At 39.1% G+C, this 27,746-nt stretch overlaps 1 protein-coding gene and 1 pseudogene across 1 annotated transcript; both read left to right on the top strand.

Annotated features, from left to right (window-relative positions):
* The first annotated feature begins 5,124 nt into the window (after window positions 1–5,124).
* LOC148544676 (uncharacterized) lies at window positions 5,125–19,860 on the top strand (annotated as a pseudogene).
* A 4,948-nt stretch (window positions 19,861–24,808) lies between these two features.
* On the top strand, window positions 24,809–27,175 carry LOC107619298 (putative rRNA-processing protein EBP2 homolog). Its single transcript, XM_088500247.1, has 2 exons — window positions 24,809–25,069; window positions 25,998–27,175. Exon 2 carries the CDS (start codon window positions 26,003–26,005, stop codon window positions 26,870–26,872), a length of 870 nt encoding a protein of 289 aa, XP_088356373.1. The 5' UTR covers window positions 24,809–25,069; window positions 25,998–26,002; the 3' UTR covers window positions 26,873–27,175.
* The last annotated feature ends 571 nt before the right edge of the window (window positions 27,176–27,746 follow it).

Genomic DNA, 27,746 nt, shown 5'->3' with positions numbered 1-27,746 from the left:
AATCTTACGGCACCAGTTACTATGAAGGAAGTCAAAACAGCTGTTTTTCACATGAACTCTTTTAAAGCTCCAGGTCCGGATGGGTTTCAAGCTTTCTTCTTCAAAGAATATTGGGAGATCATTGGTCTTGATGTTTGGAAGATGGTTAAGCAGGCATTCTCCGGTGTTACTCTTGATCCGAGAATGTTGGAGACTTTACTGGTTCTCATTCCAAAGGTTGAATCACCGGTATCTATGAAAGATTTCAGGCCGATTAGTCTCTGCAATGTAGTTTACAAGATCATCACGAAGGTCCTTGTTAATAGGCTTCGTCCTCATCTTGCGGAGATTGTTGGCCCGCTTCAAGGAGGATTTATTCCGGGACGAGGAACTCCTGACAATATCATTATTGCTCAAGAAGTCCTCCACTTTATGAAGAAGACTAAATCAAAGAAAGGCACACTGGCCTTTAAGATTGATCTGGAGAAAGCTTATGACAGAGTTGACTGGAGGTTTTTAGCTCATACCCTTAAGAGCTTTGGTTTTCCTATTCCTACACTTAATTTGATTATGAATTGTGTCACTGCTTCTTCCTTATCTATTCTTTGGAATGGGAGTCGTCTGAATGGCTTTACTCCTAGCCGAGGTCTTAGACAAGGAGACCCTATGTCACCCTATCTTTTTGTGTTGTGTATGGAGCGACTGGCATGCTTTATTAGTCATCAGGTTGATTTGGGCTTGTGGGAGCCGGTTGCTATTTCTAGAGGGGGACCAAGAATATCCCATTTAATGTTTGCGGATGACTTGCTTCTATTCTGTAAAGCTACAAAGAGACAAGTGCAAAATGTGATGTTGGTTTTAGAGACTTTTTGCAAAGCATCTGGGATGAAGATTAATGTGGAGAAGTCTAAAGCGCTTTGCTCCAAGAATGTCTCTGCAACAAGGAAAGAGGTTTTCACTGGGGTATCCTCTATCAGATTTGTCCAGGATTTGGGCAAGTATCTTGGAGTTACCCTTAGCCATTCTAGGGTGACTCGTTCAGCTTTCAATGGTGTCCTGGATAAGATTCGGAGTAGGCTAGCAAGCTGGAAAGGGAGTTTACTCAATCGGGCTGGTAGACTCTGCTTGGTTAATTCTGTTGCCGCTGCTATTCCCACGTACCAGATGCAGGTCTCTATTTTTTCCAAAGGAATCATTAGTAAATTGGAGTCTATGATGAGGAATTTTCTTTGGAAAGGACAAGTTGATGGAAGAGGATTGAATCTTGTTAGTTGGAAGGTACTAGTTACTCCAAAAAAATATGGAGGTTTGGGGATTAGAGATCCTTATTGTGTAAATATTGCTCTTCTTGGGAAGCTAGTTTGGACTTTTTTCCAGCAGCCAAACAAGCTATGGGTCCAATTATTGGATGCCAAATACCGATCATCTCTATATGACTGTTTTAGTTATCCTAAGAACAAGGACTCTCCCATTTGGAGGTGTCTTTGCAAGGCTTGGAAAGTGTTGAAGGATGGGTTTGCTTGGCGTATTGGAGATTTGAACCAGAATTTTTGGTTTTCTAGCTGGAGGAGAGAAGGACGGTTATCTAATGAGATGGATTATGTCCACATTTCTGATTCGAATCTCCGGATACAGGATATTTGGTCGGTTGGTAGGTGGCATTTGGATACTCTTTATTCTCCTTTATCTCAAAATCTGAAAGATAATATTCTCTCTTACAATCCAGATGAACAAGCAGGTCCGGAAGTGGGTTGGTATTGGAGTGGGTCTGCTGCCAAAGTCTATGACTCACGCAATGGTTACTTGTGGTTGTGTAAGCAGCTGTTTGGTTGGGAGGAGAGGGAGAATTGGCTTTGGCTTTGGCGTCAGCTTGTTCCGGAAAAGCATAAGTTTTAGGCTTGGTTGTGTCTTAAGGAGGCTCTTCCTACTGCAAGTTTTCGCTTTAGAAGAGGGATGTCGTCATCGGATAGGTGTCCAAGATGTCTTTCTAGCCAGGAATCGGTTATACATTGTATTCGGGATTGTCCAAAAGCTCAGCTTGTCTGGCAAAGGTTGGATATTCCTTGTCATCCTTTAGATTTGAAGAACTGGTTCTTGTATCATAGCAGAGAGCACCCGTTCAAGTTCTTTTCGGGACTTTGGTGGATATGGCGAGCAAGGAATAACGACATCTTTAATCCCCACGAAACTTGGCCTCCGAAAAAAGTCATTTGTCTGGCATTAACTTCAGAAAAGGAGCTTAGAAATATTTTTGAATTACAACGTATGTCCCTTCCCTCTACTCTAAATGGTTTTTGGAATCCCCCATCCATTGGTACTTTTAAGATTAATTGTGATGCTAGTTATTTTGGTTCGGGTGATAGTGTTGGTTTTGCTTGTGTTATTAGAGATTGTAATAGGAGCTGGCAAAGGGGGTGTTTAGGAATGATTGAGAGTAATAGTATTCTTCAAGGAGAATTGTTTGCTATTTGGAGAGGATATCTCTTAGCTTGGGATGTGGGTCAACGAGATGTTATTTGTGAGACAGATTGTGTGGAAGCATTTAATCTTGTTACTCAAGATGGTTTTGGGTTTATTGATCCACTGGTGCTCAAAATAAGAGATATCATGCATTGGAATTGGCGTGTTGACTTTCGTTTGATTATGAGAGATGCAAACACGGTGGCAGATACTATGGCAAAGATGGCGATGAAGTTACAACTTTCGCATGTGGAGCTTCTTTCACCTTGGGAGGAGTTTAAGAGTAGTCTTAAACGGGACTGTCCCTCTATTTAAGCAGTTCCTTGTTTTGTTTCTTTTGTTTTTCTTTGTTTAATTTATTTCAGTTACCAAAAAAAAAAAAGACTCTTGAAAAAAAATTATTTAAAAAAACTAACTAAAATAATATTAAAAAAAGGGCCATTTTCAATCAGAGTTAAGAAGAAGGACCAAATTATTTTTTAAAAAATAATTGGTCCTTATAATTGATTAACTATTGCTAATAGTTCTTTAATGTTAGATGTTAATTCTTGCTACTATTATTAATATAACTTTTTTTTATTTTAATGGAGGTAATGACAAGAATGTTTTAGTATATTTGAAAAATATGAAATATGAAATTATAATTGTTAAAACTGCACTGAACCGATTGATTGGATTAAAAAACTGGTGAATCAGTTACGGAATCGATCGATTGATGCATGGATGATGCGTGAGCATTTTTCCTATCTTTTTCTAGTGAATTTGTATTTAATTTGTTGAGTTTAATCCAGAATTAATTATCTTTTAGCCACTATGGATGCTTTGAGTCTTGTGCAATTCTGTGTATTTTAGGTAGCATTCAATTGGATTTGATGGAGCTTCCGCAGAAAAAGAAAAGAATGCTATATAGGGCAAGAATAGCTTAGAGGATGGAGACGAAGCTTGCACAAATGGAATCAGCACAAAGAATTAAAGGAAATGATAGCGAGGAGCGACGCGTGCGCGTGATTTGGAGCTTTCCATGGCGATGCGTACGTGTACCTGACGCGTACGCATGAAAAGCGAAGTTACACAGCGACACGTGCGCGTACCTGACGCGTGCGCGTGACACGCGAAGAATACCATCGATGCGTACGCGTGACATGCGCCATGTGCAGAAAATGGTGATTGCTGTAATTAATTCGAATTTAAACTTTAATTTTTATAAATAGGAAAAGATATTATTTTAGTTTTAGAAAATAGATTTTAAATTAATTAGGATTAGATATAAAAGAAAAAAGAAACTTCTCTTTTAGGGATTCGATTCCGAACATTAGTTAACTTTTCATTCCACCTCAACCCAATTTACAATCCTAGTTTTCCACTCTAAACCATGAGCAACTAAACCTCCACTGTTAAGGTTAGGAGCTCTGTCTATTGTATGGATTGACACTATTATTTTTCTATTTTAATTTATGTACTGATTTATATTTCAAGAATTGTTTTCGTTCTTTATCTTATGAATTTGGGTGGAACGGAAGTATGACCCTCTTTCTAATTGAGTTCTTGTATAACTTGGAAAAGCTCTTTACTTGAACAACAGCTTGAAAATAATTTCTCCTAAATTTTAATTATCTGGACTTAACGGGATACGTGACATATAAACCTCTTATATTTGGGTAATTAGTATTTTTGTGGCATATAAACTAGAATTAAGCTTCACCCCCTAATTGGAATTAATTGACCAAGGAATTGGCGGTTGATGAAAGTTAGAGGAGACTAGAAAGGTCTAAAAAATTAGGGTCTAGTCACATATAGTTTGCCATGAATTGAATCTTGCATGATTAAAATAATTAATAAGAAAAGTCAATCCAGAAAATAGATAACTCTGAAGCCTTAACTGTTTCTCTATATATTATTCACAACTTGTTTACTGCTTGCTTTATTAAATTTCTGAATTATTGTTTAATGCTTTTGAATACCAAAACACTCTTTTCTGTTTGTCTAACTAAGTAAATTAATCAACCATTGTTGCTTAGTCCATCAATCCTCGTGGGATCGACCCTCACTCACCTGAGGTATTATTTGGTACGACCCGGTGCACTTGTCGGTTAGTTTGTGGTTAGAAATTCCGCACCAAGTTTTTGGCGTCGTTGCCGGGGATTGATTGTGATTGACAACTACTCGTTATTTGATTGCTTAGATTAGATAATTTTTTTTCATTAATAAATTTTTTAGTATTATTAATTTTTATTTTTCTTTTATTTTCTTTCCTTATTTATTTCCTTTTTCGTTAATACCCCCTCCCCTGTTTCGTTTCTTGTTTTTTTCTTTTATTAGTTAGTTTTAAATAAAAAAAATAATATAAAAAATAAATAGCACTAATATTTTTTCTTAATTTCTGAAATTAAGTTTCGTGTCACCTAGTTAATTTCATTTTAATTTTCTTGTTTATTTTTTCTGTTAATTTTTGAAATATTTTTGTTTTATTTATTTAGTATTTTTTATTTTATTTCTTTTACACAGGTTACCTCACTGGGAATTCTCTACACTCTGACGTAGAGATTTCCATCTTTTCTTGTTTTCTATTTTTTTATGCGCAGGAACAGAGACAAGGAACCTCTCTTAGACTTTGATCCTGAACCTGAAAAGACTTTCAGGCGGCGTTTGCAACAAGCAAGACTTTACAGGACTGTAGAATTCATTATGGATCCTAATAATGCTGTTAATGCCAATATGACAAATCCGAATGAGAATGAGCAACAAAGAAGAGTGCTTAGCTCTTACTCTGCTCCTACTGCAGATCTTTATGGGAAAAGCATTGTGGTGCCTCCTATAGCTGTGAACAACTTCGAGTTGAAGCCACAATTGGTCAGCCTGGTGCAACAAAACTGCCAGTATCATGGTCTTCCCCACGAAGACCCAAATCAATTTATTTCTAACTTTCTGCAGATTTGTGATACTGTGAAGACAAATGGAGTGAACCCAGAGGTGTACAAACTCATGCTCTTTCCGTTTGCTCTGAGCGATGGAGCAAAGCTATGGCTAGATTCCCAACCCAAGGAGAGTTTGGATACTTGGGACAAGGTTGTTACTGAGTTTCTTATTAAATTTTTTCCACCAAAGAAGTTGACTAAGCTGAGAGTGGAGGTTCAGGCCTTCAGGCAGAAGGATGGCAAAACTCTTTATGAAGCTTGGGAGAGATACAAGCTACTGACTAGGCAATGTCCTCCGGACATGTTCTCCAAATGGACCCAACTAGATATCTTTTATGAAGGCTTGGGTGAAATGTCCAAGATGTGCTTAGATAATTCTGCAGGTGGTTCATTGCACAAGAAGAAGACACTGGAGGAGACTATTGAGCTTATTGAATTGGTTGCTAGCAACCAATATTTATACTCATCTAACAGGAATCCTGTGAACTCTGAGGCTCCTCAGAAGAAGGGTGTTATGGAAGTAGAAGCTCTTAATGCTACTCTTGCTCAGAACAAGCTTATGTCTCAGCAAATAAGTCTACTTACTCAACAGATGGGTGGCATGCAAGTCTCAGCTATCAACACCCAAAATCTACCTCAAGAGGTCTCTTATGACATGACAGGTAATTTTGTGCAAAATAACAATTATGATTATGCTCAATCCTCTTCTGAACAGGTCAATTACATGGGGAGTGGTCCTAGAAACCCCAATAATAATCCCTATTCTCAGACCTACAATCAGGGGTAGAGAAATCACCCAGATTTTGGGTGGAGGGACCAACCTCAGAGAGCTCAGAATTTTAACAATAATTCTCAGGGCGGCTTCCAACAGAACAATCACAATAACCGCCAATTTCAATCTCATCAACAACAACCACCTCCACAGGCAAATTCTAAATCCCAAGAAGATTCTAATTGGGAGATGATGAGGAGTTATATGCAGGAAACCAGAGAATCAATCAAGAATTTGGATAATCAGATGGGTCAAATAGCCACAAGAGATAATGAAATTGATCAGAGGACCACTAATAGCCTTCCTGGTAACACAATTCCAAATCCAAGAGAGGAATGCAAGGCTATCACCTTGATAAGTGGACAAGTGGCAAGTATTAAGACACAAGTTAATGGGGAGCCAGTTGAAAAAGAAGATTGCAAGGTTATTCAATTTAGAAGTGGTAAAGTAGCTGGCTCTGAGACCAAGGTCAATGGAGAGTTAGCTGAAAAAGAAGCTCCAGAGGAGAAAAAAGAAGAAGTAGAGCACGTCCCTCCAAAGCGTGCGGACAACCCATTCCCAGAATCTCTTGACACTTATCCTACATTGCCAAAGGCTCCTAAGTACAAGTCTAAAATGCCATATCCTCAGAGACTTCAAAAGGAGACCAAGGACAAGCAGTTTTCAAAGTTCTTAGAAGTCTTCAGAAAGTTGCAAATTAATATTCCTTTTGCTGAAATTTTGGAACAAATGCCTCTCTATGTCAAGTTCATGAAGGAGCTGTTGTCAAAGAAGAAGCCTTTAAAAGGAGATGAGACAGTGGTTCTGACTAAAGAATGCAGTGCCATCATTCAGAATAACTTGCCAAGGAAGATGCCGGATCCAGGGAGCTTCCAAATTCCATGCACCATTGGGAGCACAACCTTTGAGAAAGCATTATGTGATCTGGGAGCAAGCATCAATTTAATGCCCTTGTCTGTAATGAAGAAGTTGCAAATCCAAGAGGCACAACCCACAAGGATAGCAGTACAGATGGCAGACAAATCTATGAAGCCTGCATACGGATTAGTGGAGAATATCTTGGTCAAAGTGGGTAAATTCTTCCTCCCAGCAGATTTTGTGATTCTTGACACAGGGGAGGATGAGAATGCCTCTATAATCCTAGGAAGACCTTTCCTAGCCACTGGGAGAGCTCTAATTGATGTAGAAGTGGGTGAATTAGTGCTCAGAGTGCATAATGAGTAACTGGTCTTTCATGTCTTCAAAGATATACATTTAGCAGGTGAAGAAGAGAGATGCATGCAGATTAAGCTTATTGATCCAAACCTTAAAGAACCCCCTGATGATGCACAGCAGAAATTGCAGCTCAAACCTCCTTTAGTGACAACCAATAAAATTTCTCCTGACATCAAACATAAGTTTGGTATCGGGAATGCATCATCCACCAAGGAGGAGGCCCCAAAAAAGAAGAAAATACCCAATGGATGGAGAAACAAAAAGATCCCACTGAAGATTTCTCCCCATGAATGAAGGTGGTGTTGACTGGGAATCCAGTGTGGATTTATACAGTAAACAGAATCCTCTCCCTGGAACATATTGAGCTGATTTATGGAGACACAGGAAAGAAGTTCAAAGTAAGGGGTGAAGAGCTGAGCCCCTATGATCCTCCTCCTTAGAGGAACTGACCGTCAAACTAGTGACGGTAAAGAAGCGCTTGTCGGGAGGCAACCCGATAATTTTGTATCTTTAGTTATTTTCCGTAGTAGTGATTTTCTTATTTATTTGATTTTTATTGAGTTTTTACTGTTTTCTTTTTGTTTTACGTGTGTTCTGATCATGTAGCTATTTTAGAACAGGAACCGAACACTTCGAGAAGGATTATGCTAAAAAAAAATCGAGCATATGACGCACAAGCGTCGCTGACGCGTACGCGTCATATGTAAGTGCGAGAAAAATAAAAAGTGAACAGAGAGTTGGGCAGGAGTGGTGATGGTGGTGTGCCTTGCGCACAAGCAAGTCCACGCGAACGCGTCCCTCACGCGTAAGCGTCGCTTGCGTTTTCCCCAGCCCACGCATGCGCGTGCCCTACGCGTACGCGTGACCCTACAAATCAGCGTAAATGGGTGTATGGCCAGAGAGTTATGATAGTGTGGGACTGGAATTGTGCTTGGAGCACAAGCCCCACCATACATACGCGTCCCTAACGCGTGCGCATCGTTTTCCCACAATGGCCATCCACATGTACGCGTCCCAGACGCGTACGCGTCACTTGAAATTCGCACGATCCATGCGTACGCGTGCCTTACGCGTACCCGTCGCATGCGACGCCCAATTAGACCACCTCAGTGCCTGATTTCAAATCATCCACCCCCCAATCCTAATTCTCTCTTATTCCTTTATCCTTTTACTCTTCTTTCATCATACTATTTGTTTTTGTTTTCAGTTCTTCTTTACTTGAGGACAAGCAAACCTTTAAGTTTGGTGTTGTCGCTTCGCTGATGGCTTTTCTGTTTATTTTAATGGTACCAAAGGGAGGCGAATCATCTTCACGAAGGAGCACAGCCTGAAGAATAAAATGGCCACTAGGATAACTGAGGTGGTTGAATTCCTTTCATTCTATATTCCTTCCCGCTCTCACTATGTTATGTTCCGGTTTCCTGCTATTTTACTTGGTTTCTGCATGATCCTTTGTTATTTCAATTCCTAGGTTCTAGTTAAATTATTTATTTTCATTCTGTTATTCATTTTTAATTCTAAAAGGTGTCTCATGTATTGCCTACTGAGCTTGAAATAAAAAAGAAGTAAGAAAAATGTATGAGAAATTGAGTTTATTTTTTTTAGAGTAGTCTCATTTATTCAAATATGGTGGTATTTTCTGTGACTCTGAATGCATGACATGAACAGTGCATATTCAAATTTGGATAAAAAGAATGTTGATATACAAGGAACAGGGATTTAGAGAATTATTATGACTTCTCTGAAATACAAAAAAAATTAATCCTTGAAGCAAAAGAAACAGCAAAAAAAAATAAAAAAAGAAGGGAGATAAAAGCAAGGTCCAAGGCTCTGAGCATCAATGACTAAGGAGGTCAAACATGATTAAAAGCTCAAAGAGTTGTTTTCCTAGTCATATGCTTGTGGTGTTCTTGTGTCAAGTAATCCTTGAGTCAAAACATTTAGAGTCGAGATCAATTGCAATTAGCAGAGTATGCAAAAGGCTTTGAGCACCACTGTCTGGGAGTAGCTGAAAGAAAAATCAGAACTTCAAAAGAGTTCCTCAATTAGGTGCTTGTGGTGTTTCTGTGTCAAGTAAAGCTTGAGACAAAACATTTAAAGTCACGGCTAGGCTCAAGGTGAAAAGCACTAAAGAAAAGAGAATCAAAGAAAAAATGCTATGTTCAAGGGTTAAATTGAGTTACAAAAGATCAGAGAATCCATAATATGATCCGGATTCTAATTCCAAAGGACACTGACATCCCTCTGATTCAAAGGAGAGTGAGATGCCAAAATTGTTTAGATTTACAATGAATAAACCCCATTTTTAGAAGAGACATGAGCATAACAGAACTCTCACCTCTCATGCAAATTCACATCTTAATCATGTACTAATTTTGGTTGCTTGAGGACAAGCAACAATTCAAGTTTGGTGTTGTGATGCGTGAGCATCTTTCCTATCTTTTCATAGTGAATTTGCATTTAACTTGTTGAGTTTAATCAAGAATTAATTATCTTTTAGCCATTATGGATGCTACTTTGAGTCTTGGGCAATTCTGTGTATTTTAGGCAGCATTCAGTTGGATTTGATGGAGCTTCCGCAGAAAAAGAGAAGAAGGCTATATAGGGCAGGAATGACTTAGAGGATGGAGAGGAAGCTTGCACAAATGGAATCAGCACAAAGAATTAAAGGTGATGACAGCGAGGAGCGACGCGTGCGCGTACCTGACGCATGCGCGTGATTTGGAGCTTTCCATGGCGACGTGATAAACCACTATTTTGTGGTTTATCTTGTGCTAATTTGAGTGGTTTTTATCAACTCTTTACTCACTTATTCATACTATTTGCATGATTTTACAATTCCTTCCTAATTATACTCTACGATTGAAAACTTGCTTCATAATCCTTTAAATTGTGTATTTTTAATGTCCTTTCATACCATTCAATGCCGTGATATGTGTGTTCAGTGTTTTCAGGCTTTACAGGGCAGGAATGGCTCAAAGGATGGAAAGGGAGCTTGCAAAAAATGGAAGGAGCACAAGAAATAAAGGAGGCAACCAGCGAGAAGCGACGCGCACGTATGGCTCACGCGTGCGCGCGATTTGGAGAAATTCACAGCGACGCGTACGCCTACCTGACGCATACGCATGGAAGCGAGTTTGCACAGCGACGCATGCGCGCACCTGACGCGTACGCGTGACATGCGCGATCTGCAGAAATCACAGAAAATGCTGGGGGCGATTTTGGGCCGAGTTTGGACCCAATTTTCGGCCCAAAAATGCAGACTAGAGCCAGAGAACAGCAGAGACTCAAGACACATTCTCATTACGCATAGTTCAAGTTTTAGTTTTTGAATCTTACAGAGAATTCTACTCCTTCCTCTAGGGTTCTTCACATTCATAGTTTTAGAGTTTCATGCTTTTCCTTTTAGATACTGAGAATGATCATTACCTCCGTTGAAGTTTCATTATTCTAGTTTGTTTTCTTATTCCTTTACTTTTTACTGCCTGTTAACCATGTTCGGATAAGTATGTTGCATTTTGGGATTTATTAATGTATGGAACCATTTTTACTTTTAATTGATTTTTAATTATTGTTTATCATGTCTTCTTTTTATTCCCTTTTTGATTTTGTGAAGTTTATATTCATGTTAATGGAGTAGTTTCCTAACTTGAATGGGAGTTGATTAAAAGCAGAACCTTGAGTTGGAATACTCAAGTGTTAATCCTAATTGGTAGTTGATGACTGACAACTCTAGTCTCTCACTCTAATCCTTCCTTAGGAGAGGATTAGGACCTAAGAATATAGTTGGTTAGTTAGTTACTTGACTTTTCCTTATTAATTAAGGGATGACCAAGTAGAGCAACAACCTTTTATTATTACACCTGGAAAATTCCAACAAGGATAGAAATTCCAATTAATCTTCTCCCGGTCAAGGTTTTTAATTGAATTATATAAATTCTCTCGTTAATTTCTGTTGCTTAATTTTATAATTATTTATTGTTCTATTTCTCAAACTCAAAATTTCTGAGAAAACCTCTGACCAATAAGCTGCACTCTTTTGTCAACTCGTTGGGAGACAACCTGGGATTCGTACTCCCAGTATTTTAATTCTAAATTTGTGACAACCTTTCTAAATTGACAAGCGGATTTTTGCTGGTTAAGAACTGTACTTACAACGCTGTTCTTATATTATTAATTTCTTAATCGGCCAACTACCTCCGTCAATTTTTGGCGCCGTTGCCAGGGAGTTGCAATAGTGTGCTAATTTATTGGTTGGAATTTATTTATTTATATTTTATTTTATTTTATTTTACTACCATGAGCTGTATGTTTCTTTCGTTGAATGACGCGTTCACTGCCTGATCCGAGCTTAGCCACATTTGATCTTGAAATTGAAAGAACTCTTTCATATATTAGGCGAGCTCGGTGTCGGCTAGCCTCTGAGGGTGGTGAAGTGGTTGTTATCAATTCACCAGTCTCATCTGAGGGCGAATCTGAAGCGGCATTCGAGGAAGAAACAAGCTCCTCTACTACTGATTCAGTTGATTTACGTGCAGGTAACATGGCAGCACCTAGGAGGATTACTCTCCAGGAGGCAGGAACCCAGACTTTACTCTGCAACCGTATCAAGCGCATCACCCAAATCTGGCTGCAGATTTTAAAATAAAGACTGCGCCAATCAACTTGATACCTAAGTTTCATGGCTTACCTGCTCGGGAGCCCATAAAGCACCTCAGGGATTTTCAGACAGCCTGTTCTACTGTTAGGCATCATGGTGCAGATGAAACTTCTGTTCTGCTAATCGCCTTCCCGTTTTCTCATGAGGGAAAGGCGAGGGAGTGGTATTACTCCCAACCTAAAGCAACTGTTACCAACTGGGATGCGCTCAGGAGAGAATTCTTGAAAAAATACTTTTCGGCTGAAGTTACAGACAGACTAAGGAAGGAGATTTCCTGCATCATCCAAGGTGAATCAGAAATCCTTTATGAGTACTGGGAGCGCTTCAAGAGTCTGCTGGATGCATGCCCCCACCACATGATTGACAAGCTAGTGTTGATCAGCTACTTCACACAAGGTATGAAGCCTCACGATAAGACTACATTGGGTGGTGCTAGTAATAGTTCTCTGAAAAAGTACATGACCGCAGATGAAGTGTGGCAACTGATCAGCGACCTAGCTGAGTCCACCCAGAATCATAGGCACAGGAACAGCCACCCCAAGGCTATTGCAGAGGTCTCCTCTAGCATTGAGACTACTGCTCTCACATAGAGTCTGTGTGAGATGACCAACCTACTGAAGCAGATAAATCTGAATCAACAACAATCTCAACCTCCCTCACCACAACATAGTCAACAACTGGTTCCTCAGAGAGTGTGCGAGATATGTGCATGCTATAGTCATTACACAGATGAGTGTCCGCAGCTCCAACAAGAGGACAACACCTTGGCAGCCACTCAGAATTTCTATGACCGCCCAAATCAAGGCTCATATCAACAAGGCGGCAACTACAACCAAGGTGGGAACTATAACCAAGGTTGGCAAGACAACTCCAACCAGGGTTGGAGAGATAATTCCAACCATGGCTGGAGGGACAACTATAACAGAGGAGGCAAGGACAACCAGGGAAATCAGAGGTGGAATAATAATAACAATCAGTAGAACTGGAATCAGCAGAACTATTTCTATCAACAGCAGAATTAGAATCAGCCTTACAGAGCACCTCACCTAAGGCAGTCCCAAGGACCTCAGCACAACCAACAACAGGTCCCTCAGATCACTTACACTCCTTCCTCATCTAATGACGAGATGCTTCGTTCTCTTGCACAAGGACAACAAGACATTCAGACTACACTGAACTCGACTTTAAATAGTCTAAATGCCACTTTACAAGCTCTCGTCTCCCGGATAGATTCCTTACCTACTCCCACCAACCATCCTTCAAGCTCCAGTGGAATTCTTTCTCAACCCTTACCCAACCCCAAGGGTTGAATCAATGCCATCACTTTGAGGTCCGGAACCACACTGCAAGAGAGGAATCAGGAAGAGCCAAGCCCACAAGAGCACGCCCCAGATGAAGACATGATTTACGCAGAGGATGCTGAAGAGGAAGATGAAGTACAAGGCGTGGTTGAAGAAAAAGCAGTTCAACCAAGGAATAGAGAACCAAAGGAAGCTGAAGTTGTAAGAGACACCATTCCTATCCCATTTCCACACCTTGTAAGGAAGTCCAGAAAGCAGATGGAACTTGATCCCAAAATGGTAGAAATCTTCAAAAAGGTTGAGGTAACTGTACTCCCTTTTTGATGTTATTCAGCAAGTATCTAAATATGCAAAATTTCTAAAGGATTTGTGCATGCATAAGGATAATATTAATGAAATAGAAACTATTCCTTTAGATAGTTTCATATCTGCTTTAATGGGGGATATACCTGAAAAATGTAGTGACCCAGGACCATGCATGGTTAACTGTACCATTGGGGATGTAATATTTTCTGACTGCATGTGTGATTTAGGAGCGTGCGTGAGTATTATGCCTTTGTCTATATACGATGCTTTGAGGCTCCCTCCCTTAAAAAGGTCGGTAGCTCGTTTTGTGTTAGCAGATAAAAGCATTATTACAATGGTTTGAATTGCTGAGGACGTGCTGGTGAGCATTAAGGGGCTCACATTTCCCATTGACTTCTATATCTTGGAGATACCCCAAAATGACTCAGGAAAACCGTCATCCATCCTGCTTGGAAGACCATTCCTAAAGACTTCAAAGTTCAAGCTGGATGCCTTTTCAGGAACTTATTCTTTTGAGATAGACGGCCGAGCAGTGAGCTTCAATCTGAATGAAGCTATGAAGCATCCTCCAGAAGATCATTCCGTCTTCTAGTACGACATCATTGATGAGACTATAGCTGCAGTCCACCAGGAGGAAATAGAAGAGATGCACATGGAGCATGGTCCAAGTGTGGGGACACCCTCTGAACACAATGAGGACATTTTACCATTATCACTAGCTCCAGATGATCCAGAGCCAGCCATGAGCAGATATTCGAATTAAAGCCCCATCCACCCCACCTCAAGTATGCCTATCTTGAGGATAATCAGAAGCTCCAAGTTATCATTGCAAGGGAACTCACTTCCCAAAAAGAGGAGCAACTGCTCAGTGTGCTGAGAAGACACAAGAAAGCAATTGGGTGGAGCTTGGTAGATATAGTAGGCATCAGCCCTCAAGTTTGTGAGCATAGAATATTCTTAGAAGAGGGAGCAAGACCTGTCCATCAACCCCAAAGAAGACTGAATCCCACCATCTTAGAAGTTGTCAAGAAAGAAATGGCCAGGCTACTTGAAGCAAATATCATCTACCCCATCTCAGACAGTGAATGGATCAGCCCAGTACAAGTAGTGCCCAAACAATCTGGAGTCACAACAGTAAAGAATGAGCATGGAGAGCTCCTGACAACTAGAGTGCAGAATTCATAGAGAGTTTGCATTGATTACAGGCGTCTCAACCAAGCTACTCGCAAGGATCATTACCCCTTGCCATTTATTGATCAGATGCTTGATCGCCTGTCAGGTAAATCCTATTACTACTTTTTAGATGGATATACAGGCTATTTTCAAATTCATATAGCTCCTGAAGATTAGGAGAAGACTACTTTTACATGTCCCTTTGGAACGTATGCATACAAAAGAATGCCTTTTGGCTTATGTAATGCACCGGCTACTTTTCAAAGATGCATGATGAGTATCTTCTCAGATCTTATTGAGAACTGTATGGAAGTTTTCATGGACGATTTCAGCGTATATGGTGATTCATTTAGCCTTTGCTTGGATAGTTTAGCTAGAGTATTAGACAGGTGTGTTAGTTCAAACCTTGTATTGAATTTTGAAAAATGTCATTTTATGGTAAAACAAGGGATTGTACTAGGACATGTTGTTTCTAATACTGGTATTTCTGTAGATCCAGCAAAGGTAGATGTCATTTCTAGTTTACCTTACCCCTCCTCCGTGAGGGAAGTCCGTTCGTTCCTTGGCCATGCAGGTTTCTACCGGGGATTTATTAAGGACTTCAGTAAGGTAGCATTGCCTTTATCTAGACTACTGCAGAAAGATATTGAGTTCGAGTTCAGTGAGGATTGCATGCAAGCATTTCATAAGCTGAAAATTGCCTTGACTCAAGCTCTGATTGTGAGAGGATCAGACTGGAACCAGCCTTTTGAGATTATATGTGATGCCTCCAACCATACAGTAGGAGCGGCGCTGGCTCAGCGCGAAGGTAAGGATCCTTTCGTAATTGCTTATGCTTCTAAGACCTTAGACGCTGCTCAGTCTAATTACACTACCACTGAAAAGGAGCTTCTAGCTATTGTTTTTGCTCTGGATAAATTTTGAGCCTATTTACTTGGTACTAAGGTGGTAGTGTACTCAGACCATGCAGCTCTAAAATATTTATTAGCTAAAAAGGAGTCCAAACCAAGGTTAATACGTTGGATACTGTTGCTGCAAGAATTTGATTTAGAAATTAAGGATAGGAGTGGTAACCAGAATTTAGTGGCAGACCACTTGAGTCGCCTTGAGCACATTAAGACCGACTCCACTCCTATCAACGATACTTTTCCATTTGATAGCTTGCACGTAGTATCTGAAGTAGTTCCTTGGTATGCACCTGTAGCTAATTATCTAGTTAGCCATACTTTCCCTTCTAATTTTACTAAGCATCAAAGGGACAAGCTGAAAAGCGAGTCTAAATATTATATATGAGATGACCCATATTTATGGAGGTATGGTGCTGACCAGGTAATTAGAAGGTGTGTGCCTCAATCAGAATTCTAGTCCATCTTAAAGGCCTGCCACTCTTCTGAGAGTGGAGGACATTTTGGCCCTCAAAGAACAGCTAGAAAAATATTAGACTGTGGATTCTGGTGGCCCACTCTTTTTAAGGATGCTGCTACCTTTTGTAAATCCTATCCCATGCCAAAGGTTTGGGAATATATCCAAGAGGGATGAGATGCCCCAACAGATTATGCTTTTCTGTGAAATTTTTTATGTTTGGGGTATTGACTTCATGGGTCCATTTCCAAACTCTAGTGGTTATCTTTATATACTGTTAGCTGTGGATTATGTTTCTAAATGGGTGGAAGCAATTCCTACCCATACTGATGATGCTAACCCTGTTGTTTCCTTTGTTAGAAATCATATTATCTGTCGCTTTGGATCACCACGAGCAATCATGAGTGATCAAGGCACTCACTTCTGTAACAGGAGATTAGCAGAATTACTGAAGAAACATGGGATAGTTCACAAAGTGGCAACAGCATACCATCCCCAGACCAATGGACAAGCAGAAGTATCTAACAGAGAAATAAAATGTATTCTGGAGAAGATAATAAAGCCTCATAGGAAGGATGGGAGCACCAGACTTGTTGATGCGCTCTGGGCGTATCGGACAGCGTACAGGACACTCATTGGGATGAGTCCCTTCCGCTTAGTGTACGAAAAGGCTTGCCACCTCCCAATAGAGGTGGAACACAAGGCTTTCTGGGCTGTGCGGGAGTGCAACATGGGATTCGAGCAAGCTGGTGTTGAAAGGAAGCTGCAACTGGCAGAACTGGAGACTCTTCGACTTGAAGCTTATGATAACTCCAGATTATACAAGGAAACAGTGAAGGCCGTGCATTACAAGCATATCAAAAAAAGAGAGTTCAGACCGGGAGATCTAGTTCTCCTTTACAACTCCAGGCTGAGACTCATGCCAAGCAAGCTAAGATCCAGATGGGAAGGTCCCTACAGAGTGGAGAAGGCAAAGCCATATGGAGTCTTCCACCTGCGTCATCCTTCAAGTTTTAATTGCATCAAGGTCAATGGACATCACTTAAAGCTTTATCATGGTAAGAAGATGAAGGAACACAAAAAGCTAGAGGTCTTCCTATTGGAAGATCCACCAACAGAAGCAGAATGAGCCTGAAGACCGTCCAACTTAAGGACGTTAAAGCAAAGTTCTAGGTGGGAGAAAACCCACCATGGTATGATCTTTCAGTTTTCTTCTTAACCTTATTTTATTTTATTTTGTTTTGTCTTTCTCAGCATCCATCCCTCATATCTGCATGAATTAGTTGCATACTGCATTCTGCATGATAAAAAAACGCACACAACGTGCAAGCGTCACTGACGCGTACGCGTCATATGTGTGTGCGTGCAACATATGGATTGAACAGAGAGTTGCGCGGGAGTGGCGCAGGAAGGGTGCATTGCGCACCAACTGACCCACGCGTAAACGTCCCTGACGCGTGCGCGTCGATCGAAATTTTGGCATTCCTCGCATACGCGTCAAGCACGCGCACGCGTGGATGATGAAATCGGCATAAATGAGGATTTTGGCAGAGAGTTGTGATGGTGTGGGGCTGAAACTGGGCTAGGCACACAAATCTTGTCACGTGTACGCGTCATTTTGCCATCCAATCCATCCACGCGTGCGCGTCCCTCACGCGCATGCGTCGCCCCAAATTTTTGCAAACGTGCGTAATGGACAGAGAGTTGTGCGTGTGCGAGGCTGCCTCCGCACCAATTGCACAACTCATGTCACGCGTACGCATCCTTGACGCGCACGCGTCGGTTGAAAAAAGCGCGATCCACGCGTACGCGTGATGCACACGTATGCATCGCTTGCGACGCACAAATTAAACACCTCAGCGCCTAATTTCACATCTTCCACCCCTCCAATCCTAATTCTCCTCAATCCTAATTATCTCTTCCTTCTTTCTTTCTTCATCCTTATTCTTTCTTACTTTCTATTACTTTCTTCCTTCCCTCTTCATCTTTTTTTATCAAGGTTATTCTCTTCTTTCCCTTTTACTTTTCTTTCATTATTATCTTACTTTATGTTTCCTTCTTCTTTTTCTTTTACATTCATGATTTCTTTTTCTTTCTTCTTCCATACATTTTTCATGTTGGTGTTGGAATTTTATTTAGGTCTTACCTTACTTTAATGCAGCTTGTGAACATTATGAGGAGTGATTTGACAATTGATATCTTATTTTGGGCTCTCTTATACATTTGGATTACATTATTTTCATTATTATGATCCCTTGCACACCACGTGTTTGTGAAAAAGTTTTTATGGCACTTGGAACACTATTTTCTTTTACTCTTTTACTTAGATGCCTCTTTTTCACAACACTTAGATTCCACATGTATTTGAGATCATTATTCACAATTGTCATCATTACATATACTCTTTTATTTGGCACACTTATTACTTTATGCTTGATTCATGCTTTTCATACCTATTACTTGCATGCTTTTACTATCTTGCATCTAAGTTTATGAATTGCCTTTTTTATCTTTATTGTTATCTTACATACATGTTGTAGCTACCATGTTGTTGGGCTAACATCTTTCCTTTGGAATTCATTATCACTTGGAATTTTCTCCCTTCCGGTCTTAGTTATCTGTATTTAATATTCTTCCTTTTCTTTCTTCTTTAGACATGGGTACCAAGAAAGGAAAAGAGAAGGCCCCTGACAAAACCCCAGCAAGGAGAGGAACCACAAGAACACTGGAAAAGGCACTTCTATCTACCAATGTCAAGCCACCAATAAAGCGGGTGAAGAGGATCATTAAAGTTGATGAATCAGAGAAAGCCTTTCCCGCCCGAGACTCCACACGGTTTGCTAATCGTTATTGCGAATAGATGTTCCCCATCCTAGCTGAGAGGATCTACAACAATGAGCGTCTGCTCATTGTCCCAACACACATTGTTGATTTTGTGGAGCCCGCATAGAGAGGAGACAGTAGGGATTTTTGAAAAGACAGCCGCGAGAGACCAACTTATCATGGATCGTTGAGTTTTACTCAAACCTCCACTCGCCTACTCTGCAAACTGTCTACGTTCGTCATCAGCAAGTCCCTGTCTCTGAGAGTGCAATACAGAGAGCATTGGACCTTCCCCCTAGTCCAGAGGGATGGGACGCCTATCAAGAGGCCTATCTCAAGCGCCAGACATACCAGTTCGACTGGAATAGCGTCCTTGGTGTCATAGCACAACCTGGCAGCAAGTGGATTTATGGACAGCATAGGACTCGACCTAAGAGCATCTCAGCCCAGTCACTCACCCTGGAGGCTTGCGTGTGGGCCCAAATCATGTCCCACTATGTCTATCCGAGCACTCACGAGTCGACCTTCACAGCAGACATGGTTGTGCTCATCTGGTGCATCTTGACAGAGCAACCCCTCAACCTGCCCCGACACATCCAGGCTGCCATAGGACACGTATAAATAGCGGGTAACCTGTCCTTCCCCGCTTTGGTTTTAGATTTAGTCTCTGCAGCAGGTGTGTCCTCTCGGGCAGGCGACACGAAGGTCATGATTCCCATAGCCGATCAGTATGTCCCAAATGGGAAGTACATCAGGCCGCCAGTCCCCTCCGCAATCCAGCCTGCAGGTCCATCTTTGGATCCCCCTCCCTCCTCTATCCCACCATCTTCTACACCACAAGCACCATCTACCCATCAGATGTTCCTTCAGATTCTTGAGAGACTCGACCGGTAGGACCGGCAAATGGAACGAATGGAGCGCCGTAACAAGCGCCGATACAACTACCTAAAGGAACTCATACTTGGTACACACCCACCTCCAGAACCAAAGGACACCCCAAACTCCCTTTCATCCAGTAGCACAGGCAGCCAAGGTGAACCAGACACTAGAGGCGACGCTTCCAGCACTCCCTTGCTCCTTACTGACGGCACGGAGGACTGTGCCAAGCTTTAAGTGTGGGGAGGTCAGTCCTTGACTTCCGGAGGTAACTTCTCTCTCTTAACACCAACATTTTTAGTTTTTCTTTTATCAGATAGGATAGATTGCATATTAATAGTCGTTTGCATGTATGTTTTGCTTGGTTAAAGTGATGAGTTTCTTTTTCAAGATTTTTTTATAGCAATTCACTAATTTAAATTGAAAATTTTTGTTAAACTTGTTTGAAGTTGTATTTGAAACATGAATTATAGCTATGAACACACAACCTGTGAGACTTGAGCTTAACTACATGGTTATATTATTTAACCATAATATTTTATTCTTGTGTGTTTTCTTCTCTATGACTGCAATCTTTGCTTTGTTCCATTCTATATGTCCATTGTTTAGTATATTTACATGCTTGTATATGATTGAGGCCATTATTTGGTTATTAGCTCACTTATCCCAAATAGCCTACCCATTCAATCACCTTTGTTAACCACTTTGAGCCCTTTAATCCCCTTTTGTTCTATATTTTACCACATCACTAGCCTTAAGTGGAAAAACAATTAATTACCCCAAATGAATCTTTGGTTAGCTTAAGTTAGAGATTGTGTATAAATTAAGTGAGGGAAACTGTGGGAACTTGGATTGATAAAAGTATACAGTGTTTTATTGACAAAATATTAGAAATTTGGGTACCTACTCATGTAAGACCAGAAAAAAAAATCCATGTGCATTGATATGCTATGTTCGCTTTTGTAATTCAAATATATATATATATATATATATATATATTTTAGTTAATTAAGTAAATAAGTGAATGAGGGGAAAAAATTACCCCAATGTTAAGTTCTGATAAAAGGTCAATGCATATGTGGTGAAACTTAAAGAAAATTTGGTACATGAGTATGGAAATTATACAAAAGTGGGAATTTTGGGTAGCTAGGTATGATTTTAGAATTGCATAGAGTGTGTGTGTGTGTGTTAGATAAGAGCTTAGGTTAGTCAAAGATTCATATTATAGCTCACTTGGCCATACATGTATCTTCACCTTTACCTTAGCCCCATTACAACCCTGAAAAGACCTCATGATGTCTGCATTGATATACTAGATATTTGTTGATTGGTTAGATGAAGAATAAAGTTTAGAGAGCATAACTAGAAAAGAGTAGAGCGATTAACCCTAGACACTTGAGAGTTAGAGTGATATACATTACCAGTGAAGGTTCAATGCTTGATTCTACTTTCCCTGCTTTCATGAGCTATCTTCTTACAAGTTTAACTGTTTCTTATTGTGTGATTTGAATTAGTGGAATTGGAATTATGTTTGTCTTGGAGAACTTATTTACTTTTAACTAAGTAGACAGAATCATTTCAGCATATAGTTGCATTCATACATAGGTTGCATTGCATTACATGAGTCTTACTTTCCCTTATTCATTTTCTTTGTCTCCTTGAACTTAGCATGAGGACATGCTAATGTTTAAGTGTGGGGAGTTTGATAAACCACTATTATGTAGTTTATCTTGTGCTAATTTGAGTGGTTTTTATCAACTCTTTACTCACTTATTATACTATTTGCATGATTTTATAATTCCTTCCTAATTATGCTCTATGATTGAAAACTTGATTCCTAAGCCTTTAAATAGTGTATTTTTAATGTCATTTCATATCATTCGATGCCGTGATCCGTGTGTTCAGTATTTTCAGGCTTTACAGGGCAGGAATGGCTCAAAGGATGGAAAGGGAGCTTGCAAAAAATGGAAGGAGCACAAAAAATAAAGGAGGCAACCAGCGAGAAGCGACGCGCACGCATGGCTCACGCGTGCGCGCGATTTGGAGAAATTCACAGCGACGTGTACGTGTACCTGACGCGTACGCGTGGAAGCGAGTTTGCACAGCGACGCTTGCGCGCACCTAACGCGTACGTGTGACACGCGAAAATGACCAGCGACGTGTACGCGTGACTGACGCGTACGCGTGACATGCGCGATCTGCAGAAATCACAGAAAAATGCTAAGGGTGATTTTGGGCCGAGTTTAGACCCAATTTTTGGTCTGGAAACGCAGACTAGAGTCAGGGAACAGCAGAGACTCAAGACACATTCTCATTACGCATAGTTCAAGTTTTAGTTTTTGAATCTTAGAGAGAATTCTACTCCTTCCTCTAGGGTTCTTCACATTCATAGTTTTAGAGTTTCATGCTTTTGCTTTTGGATACTGAGAAGGATCATTACCTCCGTGGAAGTTTCATTATTCTAGTTTGTTTTCTTATTCCTTTACTTTTTACTGCCCGTTAATCCTGTTCGGATAAGTATGTTGCATTTTGGGATTTATTAATGTATGGAACCTTTTTTACTTTTAATTGATTTTTAATTATTGTTTATCATGTCTTCTTTTTATTACCTTTTTGATTCTGTGAAGTTTATATTCATGTTAATGGAGTAGTTTCCTAACTTGAATGTGAGTTGATTAAAAGCAGAACCTTGAGTTGGAATACTCAAGTGTTAATCCTAATTGGTAGTTGATGACTGACAACTCTAGTCTCTCACTCTAATCCTTCCTTAGGAGAGGATTAGGACCTAAGAATATAGTTGGTTAGTTAGTTACTTGACTTTTCCTTATTAATTAAGGGATGACCAAGTAGAGCAACAATCTTTTATTATTACACCTGGAAAATTTCAACAAGGATAGAAATTCCAATTAATCTTCTCCCGATCAAGGTTTTTAATTGAATTATATAAATTTTCTCGTTAATTTCTGTTGCTTAATTTTATAATTATTTATTTTTCTGTTTCTCAAACTCAAAATTTCTGAGAAAACCTCTGACGAATAAGCTGCACTCTTTTGTCAACTCGTTGGGAGACGACCTGGGATTCATACTCCCAGTATTTTTGTTCTAAATTTGTGACAACCTTTCTAAATTGACAAGCGGATTTTTGCTGGTTAAGAATTGTACTTACAACGCTGTTCTTATATTATTAATTTCTTAATCGGCCAATTTCTGCCTCCGTCACGACGTGTGCGCATACCTGACGCGTACGCGTGAAAAGCGAAGTTGCAAAGCGACGCGTGCGCGTGACATACGAAGAATACCATCGACGTGTACGCGTGACTGACGCGTACGCGTGACATGCCCCATGTGTAGAAAATACTGATTGCTGTAATTAATTCGAATTTAAAATTTAATTTTTATAAATAGGAAAAGATATTATTTTAGTTTTAGAAAATAGATTTTAAATTAATTAGGATTAGATATAAAAGAGAAAAGGAACTTCTCTTTTAGGGATTCGATTCTGAACATTAGTTAACTTTTCATTCCACCTCAGCCCAATTTACAATCCTAATTTTCCACTCTGAACCATGAGCAACTAAACCTCTACTGTTAAGGTTAGGAGCTATGTCTATTGTATCGATTGACACTATTATTTTTCTATTTTAATTCATGTACTGATTTATATTTCAAGAATTGTTTCCGTTCTTTATCTTATGAATTTGGGTGGAACGGAAGTATGACCCTCTTTCTAATTGAGTTCTTGTATAACTTGGAAAAGCTCTTTACTTGAACAACGGCTTGAAAACAATTTCTCCTAAATTTTAATTATCTAGACTTAACGGATACGTGACATATAAACCTCTTATATTTGGGTAATTAGTATTTTTGTGGCATATAAACTAGAATTAAGCTTCACCCCCTAATTGGAATTAATTGACCAAGGAATTGGCGGTTGATGAAAGTTAGAGAAGACTAGAAAGGTCTAAAGAATTAGGGTCTAGTCACATATAGTTTGCCATGAATTAAATCTTGCATGATTAAAATAAATTAATAAGAAAAGTCAATCCGAAAAATAGATAACTCTGAAGCCTTAACTGTTTCTCTATATATTATTCACAACTTGTTTACTGCTTGCTTTATTAAATTTCTGAATTATTGTTTAATGCTTTTGAATACCAAAACACTCTTTTCTGTTTGTCTAACTAAGTAAATTAATCAACCATTGTTGCTTAGTCCATCAATCCTCGTGGGATCGACCCTCACTCACCTGAGGTATTACTTGGTACGACCCGGTGCACTTGCCGGTTAGTTTGTGGTTAGAAATTCTGCACCAATGGACTAGACAAGAAAGAAAATCGGTGAAAACCTGTTTGAACTGGTTGGTTGGTGCGGAATTAGAGAATCCACAACTGAATCGATAAGTGCACGGGATCGTTCAAGTAATACTTCAGTAAGTGAGGGTCGATCCCACAAGAACTGAAGAACTGAGCAACAATGGTCAACTGATTAGCTTAGTCAAGCGAACAGAAAAGTTAGTTGTGTAAGTTTTAAGAACATTAAACTATAAAACAAAAGTAAAAGAAGTAAATAATGAGTTTGGTGTGAAAATCAATGAGAGAAACAGTTAAGATATAGGAGATATTTACTAATTAAAATTTGATACTAATTAAAATTTTTATAAAATATTTAATTATTATCGTTGATTGTTGCTGTTTTAATATTTAATTATTGCTATTTTAACATAGATTTAATATTTAATTAATGCTGTTTTAATATAAGTCTAATATTTGATTGTTATTTTTATTTAATTATTTTAATTTAGATTTAATATTTATTGAAATTTTTTTATTAGACATTTTTTAAATATTGATTGTTGTTATGTATTTTTTATTAATTTAAACTTAATACTTATTAATTAATTATTTTATATTTTTTATGTAAGTAAAATCGGTTTTATTAGTTTAACTAATGAATTTATCAATAAATTAGTTAGCTAAATAATTTGATCACGGATTCGGTTCGAACACCTACTGTAGCCGTCAGCCCGTCACAAGCTTTTTGTTCCCAGACCCTTTGCTTCCGTTCTCTTAAACCCTAAACCTGAAACCTACTGCCTCCTCAAGCTTTCTGCTGCTGGTCATCTTCACCCTAAACCTCAACCCCCCCTCTCTCTCTCTCTCTCTCTCTCTCTCTCTCTCTCTCTCTCTCTCTCTCTCTCACCTTTCGCGGTTTGAAGTTCACAGTTCAGGTAGATATATTATATATTTGTTCATTGTTAATATTTGTTTATATATTGTTAAATGTTAATTAGGATTCTGAATTTCTGCTGTTGAGTTTAAAATTTATATTTGTTAGAACTTAGGAGGCTGCCAAATCTTTTTAATTTGAACTGAAATTGAAAGAGATGGAAGCTGTGATTTGGTTTCTCGGGTTTTGTTTTTTCATTTTGTAATTTTATTGTTATTGTTATCAGGGTGGACCAATATTTGTAGCTTCTTTTGTGCCTTCATGTTGCTCCGAGGTCGTTGTTGTGTTAGTTAATGTACTGTTGGATACTCTATTTTGGTGCTCCTTACCCATACTGGGCAAAGTTTGAGCTTCTTATAATGTTAAAACCAAAAAGGAAGAAAAATGTTATTGCTTGTCACTTGCATAATGCACTTGAGTTTCTGATTTTACTTCCCATTTAGAACGAAGTTGTGTTATGATTCGGTTTTTTATGTCCTTTTTGGTGACTTACAGTTTTTAGGTTCTATGTTCCAGTAATTTGAAAATTTAAGTACTTTAGTTTATTTTTTATTGAAGCATAGTATTGTTTTGTTTCTTATTTTATGTTTTTGGTGATATGAAAAGAAGAGTAGTTTGAATTACCCTATGCCGCTCTGATATTGTATGTGTTATTATAGTTATAGTTGTCCTCAATCATTAATTTGTTAAGCAGAATATGTAGGATTCTTGTCCTCCGTGTTTCCCTAAGTTATGTCTGTTAGCATTTAACTGGTTTGTGTGGCATGTGTATCTCAAGTTATGTTCTGCTTTTGATGCAATACCTTGCACAGTCTCCTATTTTCAATGAAGTTCTGTTTAGCCAAAGTGCAAGAACGAAATTGATAGTTATAAATGCTAGACTGCAATATTTTGCTCTAAAATGAAGTTTTCCCCAATTTTTTCAATAGGTTGAATGGAGGAGCATTTGGTAAATGATGATACCACCATTGGTGGTGAAGCTGAAGATTTTAATGAGGAAATGTCTGCATCAGAATCAGAATCTGACGAAGATGTGAAATTAACTGAACCGTCGAAAACTGCAGTTTATAATAGAGATGCTCTGTTGGATAAACTTGGAGATATCAGTTGGCCAGAGAACGTGGGATGGATTCACACACTCTCCATTGATATTGATCAAGAGCAAGAAGTAGATGTCAATGATGACTTAACACGTGAGCTTGCATTTTACAACCAGGCATTTGAGGGAACAAAGCAGGCATATCAGAAACTCCAGTCAATGGGTCTCCCTTTTCTGAGGCCTCCAGATTATTACGCTGAAATGGTGAAGACTGATAACCACATGCAAAAGGTGAAAGGACGTGTACTGGCAGAGAAGCGGAAGATGGAAGAGGCCGAAGAGAGAAGAAAGGCTAGGGAGGCCAAGAGGTTGGCGAAAGAGATTCAAGCCCAGAAGATGAAAGAACGGGCCAAGCAGAAAAAGCAGGACATTGAATCTGTTAAGAAATGGAGGAAACAAAGGCAACAGAGTGGGTTTGCTGACAATAGCAATGATGCAGATTTGGGTTTTGACTTTGAGGATGGGAAGTCATTTGAGAGGTCAAAGGGCAAAAGGCCAGGAGTGTCTCCGGGTGATCGGTCAGGAGGGAAGGGGAAGCAAGCTTTTGGAAAAGGAAAGACACATAAGAAAAGGGAATTTAGGAATTCCAAATTCGGTTTTGGAGGCAGGAAGGGAATGAAGAAGCAGAACACCGCTGACACGACTTATGATGTTAAGGGATTCAACAAGGGCGAAGGCAAAGGAAATAAGAAGAGAAAGAGGTAAAATACACCCGTTTCTTGTATGTTTTTCGAGGGATGGATATTATGGTATGTGCCGATGGTGGTGGTTCCCCTGAAATTTTTATCTACTCTAGTTCTATTTTACGTGAATTCATTGTAACTTTCTTATCGACAATTACAAATTCTTAAATATTTACTCCAGTTTTGGTGCTTGGTAGTTCAATGATCTATTACTATATGCTGTCCGTTGTATGGCATGTATTAATTGTAGCTCTTTTTTGACTTGAAGACAGTGTAACTTAGGCGTATATTCAGAGTGATTTATTTACTGTTATTTTCTGGTTTAGTTGTTATATTTGTTTAGCTGGTTCAAATATATTTTGTTGTTTTTGCTCAAAGATCAAATTTACTTTTTATCGTTGACAGCATGCTTGAATAGTTGAATTGTTTACAAACCCAAAATCACATATTGAGTAAAAGTTATAGGAGAAATACTATTTATCAAATTCAACAGGATATGATAACATTTGATAGAGTTTGATATTTCATTGTATAAGATATTACATTATATACTTAGTTTCATTAAAATAGAAAGAGTTAACAATAAAATTGGTTTTTCAAATTTCATTTCAATAAATTGATCTCAGTTTTTAAAATGGTTAGTTAGTCATTCAATTTTAAAATGTGAATTGAGCTAGTTCCTCCTCTTTGCCAGTTGCGAAGTTAACGATGTTAATGGATAACTGATGTAAAACATAATGTCAAATGCATCTTTAGTCATTGAAAATTTTTTTGTCGAGCTCCTTGCAGCAAGGATGGATACGACAGTTGTTGGTTCCTTCTTGCACAATCTCCATTGTAGGCCACCTCTTTTCTCCCTCTTGTAATGCTAGCTTAGGTTTTACGTAAACAAACAA

This window comes from Arachis ipaensis, chromosome B9, assembly GCF_059453495.1.
Source record: "Arachis ipaensis isolate K30076 ecotype BB chromosome B9, ASM5945349v1, whole genome shotgun sequence".
NCBI lineage: Eukaryota > Viridiplantae > Streptophyta > Magnoliopsida > Fabales > Fabaceae > Arachis > Arachis ipaensis.
The sequence above is the reverse complement of the archived record's forward strand: the minus strand, read 5'-3'. Positions and strand labels throughout refer to the sequence as shown.